General features: G+C 42.3%; 1 protein-coding gene across 3 annotated transcripts in view; it reads left to right on the top strand.

Annotated features, from left to right (window-relative positions):
- Positions 1-17,619, top strand: part of nhsl2 (NHS-like 2) — a 222,671-nt gene extending 205,052 nt beyond the window's left edge. For all 3 annotated transcript variants that reach the window (XM_022200981.2, XM_051944089.1, XM_051944090.1), the window contains exons 5-10: positions 655-837; positions 2,360-3,470; positions 3,550-4,714; positions 6,129-6,438; positions 9,032-9,149; positions 9,744-17,619. In XM_022200981.2, coding sequence (XP_022056673.1) covers positions 655-837; positions 2,360-3,470; positions 3,550-4,714; positions 6,129-6,438; positions 9,032-9,149; positions 9,744-10,083 — 3,227 coding nt within the window. In that variant the 3' untranslated portion in view covers positions 10,084-17,619. The remainder of the gene's footprint in view (positions 1-654; positions 838-2,359; positions 3,471-3,549; positions 4,715-6,128; positions 6,439-9,031; positions 9,150-9,743) is intronic.
- The last annotated feature ends 2,155 nt before the right edge of the window (positions 17,620-19,774 follow it).

The raw sequence follows: 19,774 nt of genomic DNA, 5'->3' as shown, positions 1-19,774 counted from the left end.
TGAACTGAGAAATTGTATAATCCTGCTAAAATTAAACTTGTTTATTTTTTATCAACAGACTTGTGTTTGCTTATTATTGAGAATTTACAATACAGGAATTAATATCAGTGGATGACGATGAGAAGCAGAAAGAAAAAGCAGAACTGGAGGAGTTAAGATGAAATTTTGGAGAAAAACAATCTACTTTTGTCATCAGTCATGCTTATTTTTATTTAAGAATTGATGTGATTGCATATGCAGCAAGATTTCCTTCAGATTATCGCACAAATAAGACTTTCACAAGCTTGTTTCTCTATTAAAGATGTTACTTCTGTTAAATCGCTGCATGTTCTTTAAATTCAAATCCATCACGTTTGACTTTGTCCTGTCTGTCAGTACAATACATTTGAACCTGAGTGAGTAAATATGCTGAGTTCAACAGAAGCACTAAATCATGTTTGTCCTTAACCACCTTAAAAGAGAAACGCTTTTCAAATCGGATGCCATTTACGGAATCGAATTTCCCCCATCACGTCTCAATCTCTCTAGAGTCGTAATCGAATATTTAATCGCCATGTCAACGGTGTAATTGGATTTACAGTTTCATTGAATTTACCGCGTCAGGTGAGATTAGTTTCCTGCCGCTGACCTCCCTGCTTCTTGTCTCTCCTCCAGGTGACGGAGGAGGAGTGAAGTTCCACGGTGTTGACCTCCTCCAGCACTCCCCGTCCCCTTCCCCCTATCCTGGGGACCCCTTCCCCCATCAGCCCCACTCCCTGGAGCCCGTCACCGACACCCCCCACCAGAACCTCCCACTGAGGAAGACGCACTCCGACCTCGACACGACCTTACCTACAGGTGCATTCGTGAGCTCTCACCCTTTACCAGTGTTTTCCGTCTTCGGTTTCTGGTTTCATCTCTTTAAGACAATACAAAGGACAAAGAAAGTATTCCTCTTTCTTTTGAGCACTTGGAATCTAGCAAGAATGTTGTGTGGTTGCTAACTTTAGTGAGAAATAACAGAGATTATTCCTTTCTGGACCACATTTTTAATTTTTTGTGTCATTCCCATAAAAGTGGTGAGGTTTGATTAGCTGTTCATGCACCTGTTTGACTTAAAGGGGAACTTCGGTTTTTTTCAACCTGGGGTCTGTTTTCATATGTCATTACATACATGTGAGTGATGGAGAAATGAATTTTCAACATAGCTCCAGTATTTAGCCAGGCAGGCAGCTTCGCAGCTCAGCTAGCAAAAAGTATGGAGCAACTTGCCCCCCCGAGTCAAAGTCCGCCCTAACGTGCTTTTTTTCCCACACTGACCGGCTCGGATAGTCTCAACGAGTGTCCCACAACGTACTAGAGATGAGAAGTGAACGAAAACCTCCACATTACCTAGTGATCGCTCTTTGTTGTGGTCTGTATCAAAATCTCAGGATGCTAGAAAGCAAATCTCATTCCGAAATCCCGCGATAGCTCACGCCAAAACACCGGATCTCAGCTGACTCGGGCGAAGGCAAGGGGCACCCTGGACAGGTCGCCAGTCCGTCGCAGGGCTACATATACAGACAAACAATCACACTCACATTCACACCTACAGGCAATTTAGAGTAACCAATTAACCTCAGCATATTTTGGACTGTGGGAGGAAGCCGGAGTACTCGGAGAAAACTCACGCATGCACAGGGAGAACATGCAAACTCCATGCAGAAAGATCCCAGGCCCACCCCGGGATTTGAACCAGGGATCTTCTTGCTGCAAGGCAAAAGTGCTAACCACTACTCCACTGTGCAGCCCTGAATGGACACAGCAAAGTTTTAATTCTTTTTTTCTTGTTTGATGAGATTTATGCTTCATAAGATGGAGCAAGTTTTCTGAATAAGTTTTGACACCGCAAACATCTAACTCAAATGATTGATTGGTTATTTCTTTCATTGTCTTTGTCTCTGACCAGCTTTATACATGTCTGAAACAGCAATTCCTGAAAATCTCTCTCCAGATTTATCTCAAAGATAGACAAAGCACTGTTTGTTTATTTGTCTTTGAGATTTTTTAGTTTCTCAACTTCTGACAACCGTACAAAGCCTAATTTCTCAGCTCCAAAGCAGTTCACAGAAACAAGCCTCAAGCTCATTTCTGTTTTTACTTTTTGCAACATTTCCAAAGTTCACCAGACATTTTGGACATGAACCTTCGTTAGACATTACACAAACAGCCTGCCACAACCAAGTCATGGATTTTGTGTCTGCCTGCCAGACAGAATAGTTTTCTAAAAGGGCAGCAAGAGACAGACAGAGTTGTAGAGTTTTTGTTAGGAGGTTTTGTTGTTCATTATTGTATGTAGTTGTTTCAGTTGTATTGATTCTCCTCCTCTCCTCTACAGATAACAGTTTGGGGCAGCGAGCCCCAGACCATCTCCACCCAGGAACTATGGACCACTCTGGGCTGCTGTGCTCAAACACGCCCTCGACCTCCTGGAATGGACCGAAGGGCTCCACCTTTTCCCCTGGGGCGTGGAATGAGCCTTACAATTACAGCATGAACAAAGGTCCAGCGGTTCCACCCAAACAGCACACCATCATTGGAGGTTCAGGAGGGGGGACGCAGGACGGGGTGATGCTGGTGGGCTCAGGACAGCCAGTGAGCTCACATTCCAGCTCCTTCGCGTCAGTGACGAATCCCTCGGGGAGAACAGGGAATAACATGCCAGGGATATCTCTGGCAGCAGCCATGATGGGGAAGCGAAGCGAGACAGAAGGAGCTGCAGCTGATGGAGGTAGAGGGGGAGGTGGGGGAGTCGGAGAGGTGTTGAGAGGCCGGGAGAGGTCAGCCCGATCTATAGCAGCTCAGAACGCCTTCAAGTTCAGGGAGCGTTCCCTTTCTACGCCCACAGACTCTGGCTCCTTCTGCTTCACGGAGGGCATCACTGGTCAAATGGACGGTAACATCACATCTGCAGGGAACGGAAACACGATGGCAGCAAACCACCACCAGGAGCATCACAACTTTCTGGGTCTGGGTGAGAACTACGCCCTCCTCTACCCGAGAGGCAGCTCTGAGGACAGCACTAGCACTGCTGACACCATCTCTGTCACAGCTTCGGACTACAGCACGGAGGGACGTTTGCGCCTGCGTTCTCGCTCCATCTCGCTCAAGAAATCCAAACGCAAGCCACCTCCTCCTGTGAGGAGCGTTTCCCTCATGAAAAACCTTGGAGAAGCCGAGGGGAGAATCCACCACGAGGGTGGTCTTTACCGAGATGGTCGGCCGAAGAGCCTGCACATCCCCAGGGACCACTTCCCAGACTTCCAGCCAGATTTCCTTCTGCCCAGCTCATCCTCTAAACCCAGTGTTGCTGAGCGGGAGCTAGCCCAAGGAGGGAACGATGGACCTCCGAGTCTGGAGATCCAGGCACCAGAGAGGGAGAGTGAGACAGAGATGACTTTCCCCACTCACTGGCAGCTAGGGGAGTGGAAGAGCAATGACCCTTACAGGTAGAAAACTACTCATGGATGTTTGCAGCTTGTTTCCTTGATTGAGTTACTAAGTTATCTGTCTCCTTCTTTTACCCAGGTCTCTGTCGGGCTCCAGCACAGCCACAGGTACCACAGTGATTGAATGTATGAAGGTCAGAGGAAGCTCCGAGTCCCTTCTCGACTCCCCCTCCACCTCCAGAGCCACGTCACCCTCGCAGCTCTCCATGGAGACGGATGTCAAGGCGTCGTCACCCTTCAAACCTCCAGGACTCATGTCCCCATCCAGTGGCTACTCCAGCCAGTCCGAGACTCCCACCCCTACTGTTCCTCTCAGTCAAGTGGCAGGTCAAGGCACAACAGGGACCATTGGGTGCAAGATGCGCCCCAAAATCCCAGAGAGGAAGTCGTCCCTACCTTCACCGAAGGACCCGGCTGCAAGGTCGAGGTTGTCCTTTGAAATGCCTGGGAATGCACATCTGGAGCTGTCATCACTCAGGCCAAAGCAGAAGGCCAGCAGGCGGCACTCTGACACCTCAACGGCAGCGAAACCAGGAAAAATCAGCCCCAGTTCTTCGCAGGCATTGCCTGTGGTTACCCAGAATGAGCTGAAGACTATTCGGCTTCGCTCGGTTTCTCGTGGTGACCTGGAGGACTGTCCTGATGGAGCGTCTGACACCATCGAAGAAGAACAACATGGCAGAGACCTCGGTGACAACCCCAGCCCACCTCCCACTCTGCCAAAACCCAAACCACCTGTCGCTGTCAAACCTCCCCTGCCCAAACGGCCCGTAAACCTCCTCTTGAAATCTCCGTCTCCTTCTTCTACCTCCCCCCATGCCCTCGAGTCTCCCCCCGCCTCACCTGTGGATCGGCCGGTGCCTTTAGGCAACATCTATAAAGTCATGAAAAAGCCGAAACCCAAAAAACCTCCACCACAAGCGCCAATGAGTCCTGCCGTTCTCCCAGATTCAAACTCTACCACTACCCCACAGACTACGTACGATCACCAATTTCTCCCCCACTCCCAGTCTCTCTTTGATCTCCCTCCTCTCCCAGACCCCCAGCCTCTCCTGGAGGACCCGGTGCTGGAGCCTGAGTTTGACGCTGATGCGGAGATCCATTTTGGGCCTGAGGATGGAGGCTCCCTGCCGTCTCCCTGCAGCAACCAGGAAGCTCCAGAGCTCCAGGACAAGAGCAAGACCCTCCCCTCAAGGATGACAATCTCTTGCCTGGCAGAATTGTCAGATAAAAAGAAACCCAAGGTGAGGAGGATATCCTCAGGAAAGGCTTTATTTGAGGACTGTCTTTGTGGTTAGACGTCATTATCCCTCTGAACTCCACAAGGTTTCTGGGTGTTTCTTTGCTCTTCTCACATTTTTCTTCACTGCTGGCTCATTTTTCACTGCAGTATAAAGCCCTGCACCTCTGATGGAAACAGCTTCGCCATGGCTAAAAGGAGAGGGAACTCAAACATATAATTTGTGCAGTATATCAAAGTTATGCCATTAGTCAATCACATACAAGTTGATGTCTTTGATCATTTTGTTTAAAGATACTGAAAACAAAATGAAATAACAGAAAATGCCTCAGATATTACCAATATTTTGAGATCTTTACCTATTATAGATATTGTAATACTTTCATTTTTAATTTGTTTCTGTACTGAAAAACCGCCTGCAGTTTAGCCGAAAAGCCCCTGAACTTCTCACAGCTAGAATTTTTGTTTTTACCAAATTTATGTACGGCAAACTGTTTATTAATTGTGAACTTTTAAAAGAGACAAAATGACTAAAGTGATTCTGAGTATATATCATGATTTTGAACTTAGATTCAATTTGGCTTCCCACTGAACAGGCAAGTCATGGATGAATTGTTTGCAGTCTCAGGCTCTGATAAATGATGTAATTTTTAGATTTTTTGAAAATGGAACACACCTTTCAAACCTGATGATTATGGGTTTTGGAGTTTAGAGAGTGAGCAACTAGTAAATGAACATGTAGGAAAATGAAGAAAAATCATTTCACATTGAAAAATGTGGATTTTAACAGTACTTTCGACACGAAAAAGGTTTGAAATCTATATTCACATGGACCACAGCTTTCTAATTCTGAGCCTCTGGGTGTCACAGAAACCCAGAAGAAGACGATTAGACAAAGTAACAATTGTCAGGGGGGAAATAATTTGGGCACATCCAAAACTCCATCTTATCTCTGGGAACAAAATCATCCAGTCTAACATTGTCACCGCTCATGACTGCACTTTTTGTTGCAGCAGTGAAGTCTCCTTACCTGCACAAAATGCACCCAAAAGCAGCTCTGTACACCGGAATTCATCATAATGAATAATTGTGAAATACAAAGTACTTCCCAAAAACTTCATAAATCACAGCTGCTCCAACTTCCTAGTACCTGCTGCTGCACAGTGGACAAGGCAGAGACAACTTTGTAGGGTTTTTAAAGAGTTTATAAGAGGGCTCACTGAAATTTCTGTTTTATGTTGCATAAAAGATGAAAAATTGTGCATTAACTTTTCAAACCATAATTTCCAAGAAATGTTAAGTGTGCTTTAGTGAGAAATTCCACCTGAACTGAATTTTAAGTGGAAATACAGAAGGAAAAGAATCCACACTGTCACTGATGTCTTCATTTTAAGTGAAACTTTCTCATTTCGTTCCAGGTTCCACCTCCAGTCCCCAAGAAGCCAAACGTCCTGCTTCTTCCCACGTCGGTCCACTCCTCCACTAACGGCAGCACTGACCGCCAGACGCCGCAGACTGACAGCCCCGTGGGCCTGCGATCTCCGGTAGGAACGTTCCCACCAGAAGATATTCCCACCGCTCCGAGTGTTCCAGACATGATGGAGCAAGACGAGAACCACCTGGGGACCGACGAGGAGAGTTCAAAGGAGTCGTCACTGCAGTCATCTCTGCAGGACTCTTCGCTCACAGAGCTGGAAGGGAAGATGGCTGGCACCGGGATCGGAGCAGGTATGTCTTGATGATATTATTACTTTTCATGGTGTCAGGAAAAGACTTTGATTTCAGCCAAAGTACCTTTCTAGACCCAGACTCAGTGCGAGTGCAAGACAACTGCCTTCATTGACTAAAAAATGCTAAGATAATGCAAGACTCGTGCATGTGATAACTTTGGAAGACTGGTCTTTTTTGGTTGCAGTAAGTAACAATAGGAAACAGGTTTAAGTGTGAAAAAAGGTATCAAAAGAGCCATAGAAGTTAAAATTACAGTTTTCTGCTGCACATCTGTCTTGATGGTGTGTAACAAATGTGCACATATCTATGGATGGATGTAGGTTTCCTTAAAGGAAGAAGTCTTTGAGTGTCAGACACTGTATTTCCTGCATTATGTTGAATTATGTTTTTTTGGTTGAAGCTTAATTATTGTCAACTGTGTCAAATTTCCATCTCAACACCAACTGCAGTGGCTGCGCCTACACCTGTATAGCCACTATGGTGGCTGTACCGAGGTGTCTGAACCGACACCCATCCAAAAGAAAATAATATTCACAGAAAAAAGGTTTAAAAATAGGTACTAGAGGTACGGACCTGTTAAGGTCACTGAAGAGCTGGCGCCGGTTAACTACTATTTGCTGCACATCACAGGCAGTTTATATGAATGACTTTGACGGCGAACATTGTATAATTTAACCAAAAATACACCGTCTCCTCTCACACTTTAGACATTGCAGTTTTTACGCTTTTAGACGCTGTGTCTAAATTGTTTGAAGTCCAGTTCCTATTAATTAGTTTACCGCGTTCAGTGGTGGAAGCGGCTGACGAACTCCATTGCAAATGTTCCCATTTAATTTCGGACGCTAATTTACAAGATAAAGTTAAGGATGTCGACTATGAAACAAACACTCGTGAATGGTGAGGAGCAGCTCTTTAATTCGGCATGAATTAAAAAAACACACAAGCTCGATTTACTGTGATATTGTGAGATTTGTTTGTGGTTATGTAACTTAGACATTCAACAGAGTCCGCTAACATTAAAGTGAGTGACGTGCAGTGTCTGTGTTGACAGACGTAGAAAATACGTCAGGGTTTTGTTTAGGTTGTTAATATGTAATAGTCTGTCGCTACTTTTGAAGGTAAAAAAATACTTGTAGTTTGCTGGCTGTTAGTTCCGCCATTTGTTTTGTTTGCTGTTTGTGCTTTATTAGAACAGGGTCACGTGAATAAAAAGTTTTGCTATTTTTAATAGTAGTGCTGATTTCAACCCCCAAATCGCTGTCCGTGAAAAAGTCAGATAACGATATTTATAAGACATTATGCACGATAGAAAAGAGAACAGCAGATGACTGACATGACAGGCTCGGCACGCAGATTCACCTCGAATCACGGAAGCGCCTTCATCACTCGGATTACCAAGCCGGCTCATTAATATTTATGCACGTCGGATTACCAGCCAATCACAAAGCGCGTTCATCAGCCGGCTCATTAATATTCATGTTCGTCTCATTAATATGTATGGTAAGGGAAAGTGCCGTATCCGTAGGCCACAGGCTACGGGTACGGGTCCGTATCTGTAGACACTACCTTAAAAATAAAGCACTATTATTACATTATTGAAACTTAGAAATAAAAACGGCGTAGGATGCTGATAATCAACTAAGGATGAATTTTGCTGCAGGCCTTGGATGTGTGGTGTGGTCAAAAGACTGTCTCTTCTTGGTAGCTACATCTTCCTGATAGCCTCCCTGGCTTTTATCCCCATCTTTCAGCCACGAGATGGGGATAACTCAAGAAGAACAGAAATTGATTTCTTTTTAAAAAGTATTCTGGCTCCTACACTAACTGAAGGTGTCAGACAGATGTAGAGGAGTAGAGAGAACAATATTTCCATCTTAAATGGCATTGAGTCTAAGTATAAATTATTTTTAAAAAGTACAAATTCCTCAACATTTTACTCATTTTTGTGTTCTGTATACTTGTAATTGACGTTATACAGCCTGGCATTATGTTGTGTTAAAATGTGCAAGAACTTCTGCAGCATATTTAGCATGCAGCAAAGCCAACTCTTGCATTGGATAAAATGTAAGCTGTGAATTTTTACCATATTTTGGTAAAAGCATAAGGATAGCATTTGTTAGAATCCATCTGTAATAAAATCAGGCACAATGGTGTAGTTTTAAATAACTAGATCCTATCATGGCTTCTGCAGTATTTGCTAACACGTATTAGCTGATAAATAATCTTCTTTTCACAGAAGATGTTTTATCTACTAACAAATTTGCTTGTGCTGATATTGAATGCCTGTCAGAACTCCTGTATTTGATTTGGATCCTTCCCTGCTGATGTTAACCTCCTGACTCTGCGAGGAGATTTCTCAGGTTTTGAAGCAAATCGAGCCCAATTGTGCTAAAATTGGACCAAATCAAACACAGAGTGATTCTCACAGTGAAGATGACATTTATCATTACTGTCTCATTATTACCTAATTGTCTCAAGTTAGAGTTACACACAGAAATTAGCTTTTTAAAACAACAAAGCCAAAATGATGTGTTTGGGAAGAAAGCCTGTAATTTTCCTGTTTTTATTTGATTTCTTTGTTTTCATTCAGACGACTCAGCAGCTGGTGAGAAGACGGTTCTCCACATCGCGGAGGAAACAGACGACGACTTGTTGGCCAGCACACCTACAACGCACACCACCGAAGACCTGTTCACCATTATACACAGGTTGGAGCGCATGTGCATCCGTTAAACACAGAGACTGGCAGAAACAGATGCCTTTCCTGACAGTACAAGCTTGTTCTTGCAGCTTTAACACTTCCAGCTATCACCGAGCTCGCCTGGCAGCTTTTTATAATCCGGAACATGTGATGAAATACGTATTGTCTTGCTAAAAAGGTGTGAGACGGACAGAGCATAAGGTTCCCTAGCAACAGCTACATGCACAGAGGGCTACTGCATGACCAGCGCCTCTGATTTTGTCCTTTTTTTTCCAGCTTCCCTCTCTCTCTACACACACATTCATGGAGGCACAGAGAAAACACAAGAAAGCCAGTCTCTAAGCAACAAGTGTTCATGATTTTACCTTGTGTTGTGCTGAAAATAGCTTGAAAGGCAGACAAGGAAGGGTGAGGAAGGGAAAGGGAAGAACCGGAGTTTTCATCTCTCATAAGAATGGAATCCCCTCTGTAGTTACAAATCTTATTTATGCTCTAAAAGCAGACACGTCAATCTAAGTGTGATTCATCCGACTTGAGGAGTAAATCTGAACAAATGCGCTATTTTATCTACTTGATCTGATAATCTTTTCCTCTCCTTCAGGTCCAAGCGAAAGGTTCTGGGTCGTAAGGAGCCATCAGACTCCTTTGGCAGCCGCCAGAGTCTGGTGTCTCCGGTGAAGCACAGCACCAGCGGCAGTGACCTCCGAAACCTGACCCTGGGCAGCAGCCAGAGGTCAAGCTCCCGCAACGAGAACTTTATGGCCCTGCTTCAGAAGAAAGGCAGCAAGTCTTCCAGCGGAGGAGCTCGGGTCTCCGCCATGGAGCTTCTGAAAAGCACAAACCCGCTGGCGAGACGCGTCACCGAGTTTTCAACCACAACAGCGTCAACCGGCGAAGGAGGAGAGGCGACTCCTGGGAACGACAAACCTAATGACCAATGAACGGATTAACGGGTGTTTATCGGGTGTTTAACGGCTGTTGACAACGCTACCATCCACTTCCACAATCAGCAACTCACTGGGGACGGGACCTTCTGTGTCCAACCGGATTGCTCCAACTACTGATTGACCATTTGCACCGTCCAATCAAATTGGAGCACATTTTTTGGACAAAATAGTCCCTCCCACGGCTGGAGCGCTGTTCCCTGTCAAACCAGAAATCAAGACGTCAGTGGAGGGAAAAGGTAGTTCTCACCACATATTCAACGAAAGCTGGAGGTTTGGAGGTCACACCTCAAAACTGCACTAGGTTTTCCTCACTGGGAATGTGTTCATTGTGGATGGGTAGAATAGTCACTGGGAATGTAAAGATATACAGGGAATATCTTTACTCCTGGCTGCCTCTGGATGAAGAAGAGTCCCCCGATGAAGACGGTGGTTTATATATCTGAATCTGTAACCACACTGATCCGCTAGGATGACACGCAGGATCAATAATCAAAATAAATGGAATAAAATCCAGAAGATGTGAGACATTCATGAGTCAACCACAATATAACCAGTTCCTCCAGCCGGTAGCGCTATAGGACCGATGCCTGCAGACCTACACGAATCAAACTGCGTGACGAGGCAACTGAGAAAGGAAATACGCCCAAAACTCTATGGTAAATGCAATACCATAGCACCTCTGTCAGAATTTACAAAGAGAAACCACATGGGGGCTTTCTGCCACCGAATATGAGGCATGAGCATGTCACACATTTTGTTGCTCGTGCTAAGAACACGAACCTTCAGAAAACATTCCCAGCAAACGGATGACATTTTGGAACGCAAGCACTTTTTTTTCCGTTGGAGGTCGTTTACATGGTGCAGTCACTGCGGCGACACATTTTCTCCCATCAGTCATTTTCTTCTCAGTTGTTGTTAGATGTTATTTTTGTTGCCTCTGTTTTTTTCTTCCATATGGCCATTTCCTGTACATGTTTAATTGGATCATACTGTATGTATCATGTACAAAGATAAATGTAACGCATCTATCAACAACCTGCACACAAAGACTTAAAAATAGTGTACAGAGCAGCTTGGACTACAAGCTTCCCACACGATGAAGGGAAAATACACACTCCAACACATACACAGACTGATGCCATGGAACAGAAAAGGCCAATCTACACAAGTGTGAGTGTGTTCATATGAGTGTGTGTGCAGATGAAATCCTGCCTGTGGAGTTTCTGTACGGAGAGCATGAAGCAGGCCGGTTATTAAACAGGGTTTTTATTCATTCTGGTCTCTGGTGTTGGGACCAAAGGACTGTTAAAGACTACAAACAGACCAGAGGGGACCTAGTGGTGTGTGTTTGTGTGTCTGTATCTGTGTGCATGTATGTGTGTGTGTGTGTGTGTGTGTGTGTGTGTGTGTGTGTGTGTGTGTGTGTGTGTGTGTGTGTGTGTGTGTGCGCGCGCGCGCGCGCATTTGTGTGCATTTGTGTGCATGTGTGTGTGGCGGGAAGTGCCAAGAACAAAGTGGGAGACAGAGAGTGTGCATGTATGTGTGCCTGTTAATGTGTTTGGCATGTTTGTGTGCATCTGCACTACGTGTCGCACATTTTTTTTGTGTGAATTAGTTTGCGTGTGCATCGTCGCCCTCACCTCGTCCTTACTAGGGACAGGATTATAAAGATCTAAGCAGCCCCCTCCTCTCACAATATTGTTACAAAGGACCAGGAACCGAAAGGACACCAGAACCAAGAACCTGAAACATTCAAGAATTATTTACGTCCCAGAATCCTTTAGCTTGAAGGATTCTGGGACCTCAAGGATTCCAGAACCTAAGGGATCTCTAAATTCTGGAATGTTTTAGTTCTGGAATTGTTTAGGACTCAAAAGGATCATGCAATGGAGAACTGGAATTATTCAAGAACCAGGAATACTTTAAATTCCGGAATCTTTTAGGTTCAGTCACTCTTTAGGTTCCTGGGATCTTTTAGCCAGAAAGATTCTGGACCTAAAGGATTCAGAAATAAAGACTCTTTGGAATTATGGGATCCTGGGTTAAAGATTTGCAGAACCAAGAGCCTGAAAGATTCTGGGGAAAAAACTTGAAGGATTCTGGAATTGTTTAGGTTCTAAAACTTTTAGATTTTGGGTTCCTTTAGCCTGAAAGACTCTGGACCTAACAGATTCTGGAATAAGGACTCTTTGGAATTCTGGATTTTTTCGGTTTTGAAAGTTTCAAGGTTCAAGAATCCAAGGGTGATGATTTCCAGATCCGAGACTCTAAAGGATTCCAAAAGAAAAACTGAAGGATTGTGGAATGCTATAGGTGCTAAGGCTCTTTTGATTCCAGAATCCTTCAGCCTAAATTATTTTGGACCTGAAAGATTTCCAGAAGCTCTTTGGACTTCTGGAATCTTTAAGATTCTGGAATGTTTGAGTTTCCTGAAACTCTCAGGCTGAAGGATTCCAGAACCACAGACTTTACAATTCCAGAAGCAAGAAAGAAAGAATTCAAGAGCATGAGCTTAAATGATTCCAGAACCAAGAGCTTAAAGGACTCCAGAACCAAGAGCTTAAAGGATTCCAGAACCAAGAACTTAAAGGATTCCAAAACCAACATTCTTGGAGTTACAAAATGTATTAGGTTCTGGATTTTTTTAGATCCCTGAAACCCTTTGGCTGAAGGAATCTGGAGGCGGGAGGATTCAGAGAACAGAGACCTAAAGGGTTTCTTGACAGAGATGACGAGAGGTTAAAGATTTCGGGAATTCTTGGACTGCCAAAGCATTCTAGTAGTGGGGGGACTCTGGAAGGGACTTAAAATCTAGGATGAGGGGAATGTTTGCGAGGCCTGAGAGCTGGGAGATTGGTTTGAAAAATTCAGGTTCCCCCCTCAGTGTTGCAGAGTGACGTCGGGGCGCAGAAGGGTTTGTTTGTTTCGCCCTCCTCCATGAACGCTCTCATGCTCCGTCTGGTTCGTCGCAGGGAGGAGGTGACGGTCTGCTTCATCCTTCTCCTCCTCCTCCTCCTCCCTCCAACACTGCTGGAGCCGCTCTCCATCTGTTTCTGTTTCCCCATGTATACTGCAGCCTTTATCTCTCTGGTAGCACCACCTCTCTGTACCTTTCTTTCCTCTCTTCCTCTTTTCTCTCCATCCATTTCCCCTTCCTGCCTCTCCCATCTCTTTTCTCTCTGCATTCAGTCTATGCATCTGAGCTCAGCAGAAGGCGCGACACCGAATGAATGTCAATGAATGACTGTTAAGAAAAAATAGAAGCTGTTCTTAGTTTGAGAGTGCAAAAAACAGACATTTTCTATCAGCGCTCATCTCCTGCCTTGTTTCTTTCATGCTCTTGAGTTTTTTTATGTATATTTTTCTTACGTATCTGTACAACATGGAATTACCATGGATGAGTGAGCAAGTGGATGAATGGGTGGTATCTGTGCACAAACACGGGAACAGGAGAGGTTTGAATGTGTTTTTGCATAATGGAGCTCAACTTGTGGATCAGTTCTAGAGCTCTGTGTGGATGGTCGGATCGTGGTTCAGCTCTAACACCTGACTTTTCCCCATGCATGGATGGACCGTTAATGGAGGAGGGAACCTTTCATGTCCTGACTCCCAGTCGGCAAACTATCCCTCGGTGCTATTGAGTCTGAGCTCCCCCTAGTGGACGGAAAATAAGGAACCACACATACAGAAACAGCAGAAGAGTGAGAAAAAAACTCCTTCACACACATCTTCTCTTCCCCCATGACAGTCCTTCTTCAGGTACTCCATCATCCTGAAAAAAAGAGATGCATAAATTATCACCATTTATGATGACTAGTCAAGTGAAGCTTGTTTTAAATATTTAGTGAATGAAAAAAGATAAACCTATAAAACTCTGTGTTTGTTTGCCTTGTATACTGAATTATGGGCGTGTTGCTGCAGCGCCTACTGTGTTTTTATTTTATTATTTTTATTATTTTTAATTTTAGCTGCCTTGGTGGTACACATTCACAAAAATCTGGCCAAAACACAACACTGCAGGTGTAAAAGGGAGCATTTACATTTAATCTGACTAAATATTTGCCCAAATCTGCATTCATACACAGGTATGCAGAGCGTGGCATCGTCTGCATACTGTTTTGCCCTTAGAGCAATATCCCTCAGATCAAAGTTAGACATCAGCTAAACTGCAGATTGATTTTGAGCTAACAGGATGGGAAGGGAAAAGAAAGATACAGCTTTAGGAGGATGTATTGTTTGAGCACAGTAGTATGTGGTGTCGGGTTATCAGACAGTTTTTACTTGTTCGTCCGTGGACAGATGGCAGATTCCCTTTAATCGGGAAATAAGCAGAGGTACAAACCAACAGAAACATATGGGTACAAAGGGTGCTAGCACTAATGTAGGGATGTAATCATTTAATATGGAGATGAACTGCTCATTTTTTACAAATATTTCTCAGAGACTGAGCTGCTTCAGAGGAAGAAACAACCTCATGTGTGGAGCTGCTCCACATTACTGCCATATTTTTGCAACTAACAACACATTTATTGGTCCTCAGTGCAGAGCGGCAAAATCAGATTGGGTATTTGACCGACCAAAGAGTTACTTCTGCCCATCGAGCAGCTGTGAGAAATGTCTGTAAAACTGAATTAGGGAACTCTGAAACATGTTGGCAGCATATTATATTGAAAATGACATTTCTATAAGGTGTGACAAGAGAGCTGACAAGAGGAATATATTGAATATTTAATCTATTATCCCTTCTTTAGGAGAAGTCAGGAAGAGGGAGGAAGGAGGGGAGACGAGGAGCAGAGGTTTGGTTCTGCTGAATGTGGGGATTACCACACTAAAATTTCTACATACGCCGTCATCTTTTCCTTCGCCTCCTCTCTCCCTTCGTCTCAGCTGTCCTGTGAGTCACACAAGTAATCACGTTAAAAGCTTTTCCCTCTCGCTCACTCTCTCTTTTGCTTCCCGACAAATTAATAAAAGGTATGAGAACGCAAGAAAAGAGGAGGAAGACACCGCGATGGCCCTCTAATTAATTTACTCCAATTTTACAGTCGGCAGATACCAAAACAGCAAAACTTGTTGCTAGGAAACACAAATAAAAAGCAGTGGAGAAAAAGTTAACATTTGGAGTTCAGGCAAGGATAGTTTCCTCCTGACGCCAGCAGAGAGATCCCAGTTTATCTGAGTAAACTGTACAAAAATTAGTTTTCTGTTTACAGCAATTTGTAAAGTTTAACGAGACCAGCGCAAACAAACATACAACCACAACTCATGTCAGTGCTTGGAAAAGACTCACAAACATAAAGCTTCAGATTTATGTTTGTGAGCTTCAGATAATTTTAATTATTATTAACTTTATAAGCTTAAATTACCCTCTTATTTAACTGTAAACCATAAAAATGGAGTACAGTGAATAGATAGTTGTCTTGCCCACAACTAAAAAGATTTTCTATGTACAAAAAAGAGAATATAAAGATATTTTATTAAATGCAAAACAACAGTAGCACTTATAACCTTGTAATTTCAAATATCTATAGCTCAGTAGCAGTGGTGGAAGAAAAATTCAGTACCACAGTTTACAAAAACCTTAATTACGTATTGCAAAATGTACTTAAAGTATAAAAAATGTTATTTACACATCAGCATAGGCTCTGTTTCTGTTCTATTTTTCATATCTTTATATAAATAATATTTGATCATTATTTCTGACAGATTAAAAATGCAAGCAGCATTTAAATATTATGAGACAGAGCATATTTTATTCATGTTTTTACTGTCAGTTGATTTAATTTACTCTATAATAAATCTTTATATTTCATACCATTCATTATACCCCGAATCTGTAAAGTAATTAAAGCTTTCAGATAAATGTAGTTGGGTAAAAAATCCAATATTTCACTCTGGCGTACAAAATACTCAAGTAAAGTGTCTCAGAATTGTGCAGTACTTGAGTAAATTACTTTAGTGCACTGATTTTTAGGTGCTGTTCCTCTTGAAACCTGCATTTGTAGGATTTAGTTACTTTCGGCTTACGTGTTCAAGGTGTTGACGCCGGCGTCACACACCAGAAAGCAGGTAGGGGTTAAATAAAAAAATAATTAGTGAAACCGTAGGATGTAAAAACATGCCAGTAAACACAATAGAGTTGTGTTGAAACTTTTTGCACAACTTTACAAGTCTGAATTTTGAATTGACAAAAAAAAATTAAAAAAAAATGCTACAAAATGAAGCTGCATTTCCTCAAATGGCCTCTTGAGGGTGTTTTCAAAAGTAAGTCAGTCCCCAAAGAGCCCTGTGTTAAAACGTCAAAGTCTAACAGCAGAAATAAACGTGTTCATTGTCTGGTTTTACTCCGTTTAGCTGATTTTTCTACTCATGACAACTATACGGAAGGTAGATTTCTATATACTCACCCATTCAAATTGTATTAATGCTTAAAATGAGGCATAATGACGGGTTTTTAGTTGTGGCCATCCAGTCTATTTAGCTTCCTGATTGGTCGTCAGTGTTTACCAAAGCAAGCTGACAGTCAGAGCTATATATAAAAGATGGATGTAGCTGCTGTTTGTCATTAGACAGCTGTTTTGAAACCTCAAATACATAAAACTCACCCTGTTTAATCATGTATTTTCCTCTAAATGGGACCATAATTTACAAAATGAATGCCATTCTTCATTGATAGAGGCATGAAATTGGTGATTGAGGCCATAGACTCGTTAAGAAAATGCTAACGGAGGCAGCAAGTCAAGAGAAAAATTGATTCATTTTCCCATAGATTTCAGAGAAGTCGTCCTCTGCTGGCTGTTAGAAAGATTAAAGCACTTTAAGGCTACGTCCATCGTTTATTCACAGCTTACCGTCAGAAATTAATCGAATTAAGCAAAAAAATACTGCTTCAGGTGTCTGCACTTGAATGCAGTGTGTAATTTTTGACAGTTTGGATATTTTGGCTGCACCTCAGATATTTTCAGTCACTTTTTCAGTTGTCCTGATGACTATTAAGCTACAACCACTTTTCACTGCCCCGTTTTAAACTCAACGAGAGAGTGACCGAATGTGAAAAAGCAGCGGCGAGGCGACGTGGCTGCAGATTTGGGCCAAAGACTTTCTTGCGTTTGTTTCAGGAGAGGCGTCAGACGGGTTGAGGTTTACTGGACACAAAAAAAAACTACTAAACCCCACCCATCTGCTGCTCCCTGCAAAGTAAAACAAACACCCCCCAAACCCCTGGCTGCACCTAGGGGGCTGTACAGGCAGCTTCTAAAGACACAGAGATGAGAATTAGAGAGACATAGAGAAAGAGAGACAGACAGAGTTATTGGAATTATTCTATTTTTGTTATTCCTCATTGGGAAAAGACATATTTAAAGGAATATTCCGTGTATGTATTGAATAACCCCCATTTTCCCGCCCCTATCCAGTGGTGTGATCTGTAGCTGCGAGGTGGCGTCTCACACTCCCCCTGCAGCTCTGCAATGCCAATGTGATGAAATTATTATTATATCATTATAAATAAATTATTTTTCTTGCTTAAAAGCTGAATGGTTGTGTCATTTACTTTCAAGGTTACACTGTGAAGCTGTTGCCTGTCTTTAATTTTCTGAGTTTAATCATTATTTTGAACGTTAATTCATGGAAGTAAAGAAAAAATCTGTTTTTCCATGACACCTACACATAAAAATACATTAAATCCCAAAACAGATTCTCTTACCCACTGTTGCAGACTCTGCTGTCTTGATATCAGGGCCAGATTTAATCATTTTCAAGCCTCGGGGCAGAAATAAGCCCATAATGATCGCTCTGTTTCTCTCTTCCTCTCTTATTGTGGAAATTTAACCCTTAATTCAACCCCTTTTTGCATTTTTTACTGCAATATAAAGTCCTGTACCTCCATGGAAGCTGAACCACCATGAAGAAGACCGAACTGGTTTTTGTGAAACATAGATCGGAAAAAAAACAACAACATAGGGGCTCAACACACTCTTTGACAAGGTGTATCTACATTTTTACAACCTCTACAGACTCTTTCTTTCTACTTTGCTCATTAGCTGTAGAAAGATGTTTCACCAAGCTGAATGTATCTTGTTGTTTTGTGTCACATTTGTGGTGTTCTGGGTCTCGGTTTTGTCATTTTTTTGTCAAATTTTTGTCATTTTGTGTCTTGTTCGAGTGTTTTTCTGTCTAGTGTGTCATTTTCTGTCTCGCTCTTGTGTTTTTTGTTGTTTTGTGTCTCATTTGTGGGTTTTTTTTGTCTCATTTTAGTTGCTGAATGTGTCATTTGTGTATGTTTTATCTTTTTGTGAAGGTTTTGTCTCCTCATATTACAAATATTTAACTATTTCCACGTTTCCAGCCTGTACAGACTTATTTTTACTCTACTCTTCTCATCAGCTGGAAAAAGATGTTTCATCATGCTGAATGTGTCTTCCAACAACTTGCTCCTCTCTTTGTTTTGTGTCACAATTGTGTTGTGTCATCTCGTTTTGTAGAATTCTGGGTCTCATTTTTCTCATTTTTTGTTACATTTTTTTGTAATTTTCTGTCTAATTTGGATGTGTTTCCATCTAGTTTGTCATTTTCTGTCTCGCTGTCGTGTTTTTTATTGTTTCGTGTCTCAGTTGAGTTGTTTTTTTGTCTCATTTTAGTCACTGTATGTGTCATTTATGTGTCTTTTTCAGGTGGTTTTGTCTCCACACACTACAGATATTTAACTATTTCTAGTCTCTACAGACTTTTTCACTGGACTCTGTACTAATCTTAGGAAAGTGTTTCACCATGCTGAATGTATTGTGTTGTTTTGTGTCACATTTGTGTTGTGTCGGCTTGTTTTGTGGCATTCTGGGTCTCATTTTTGTCATTTTTGTCTTTTTTCTCAATGTTTTTGGTCATTTTGGCTCATATTTGGGTGTTTTTCCATCTCGTTAGTCATTTTCTGTCACACTTTCACTTTTTTTTGTCTTTTTTTGTCTCATTTTAGTCACTGTGTGTCTCATTTATGTAGTTTTGTGTCTTTTTCTAGTGGTTTTTGTGCCCACATACTACAGATATTGAACTATTCTCTGCAGCTTTCTATTTTTCTGTCTTGTTTTGCGTCACATTTGTGTTGTGTCATCTTGTTTTGTGGCAGTCTGGCTCTTGTTTTTTCTCAATTTTTTTTTATCTTTTCGTGTCTTGTTTGGGTGTTTCTGTCACACTGTTGTGTTTCTTTTTTGTTTTGTGTCTCATTTGTGTCATGTTTTTGTCAATTTTTGTCTAATTTTAGTCACTGTATGTCTCATTTATGTATCTTTTGGTGGTTTTTGTATCCACATCCTACAGATATTTAACTGTTTCCAGCCTCAACAGATTTTTTCAATCTGCTCTGTTCATCAGCTGTAGAAAGATGTTTCACCACGCTGAATGTATCTTCCAACAACTTGCTCCTCTGTTTTGTGTTTCTGAACCGAGCTGCATATATTTCTTTGGTCCAGTAGGTTTGATTTTCCTCTCAGTCTCTCTTTATTAACACTGTCTGCAGTTCAGCCAGATTTCACAGCTTTTGTGTCATGTGACTGTTGGTCACAACTGAGTCAGTCATGACTTTTAAACTTTTATATATGCATAATATGTTTTTTTTTTTAGAGCTGTCATGCAACTCTAGTCCATGAAACAACTCCACATTAACACTCAAACACTTCCTGCAGTTCAGACA

The sequence above is a fragment of the Acanthochromis polyacanthus genome, chromosome 23 (genome assembly GCF_021347895.1).
Source record: "Acanthochromis polyacanthus isolate Apoly-LR-REF ecotype Palm Island chromosome 23, KAUST_Apoly_ChrSc, whole genome shotgun sequence".
Classification (NCBI taxonomy): Eukaryota; Metazoa; Chordata; class Actinopteri; family Pomacentridae; genus Acanthochromis; species Acanthochromis polyacanthus.
The sequence above is the reverse complement of the archived record's forward strand: the minus strand, read 5'-3'. Positions and strand labels throughout refer to the sequence as shown.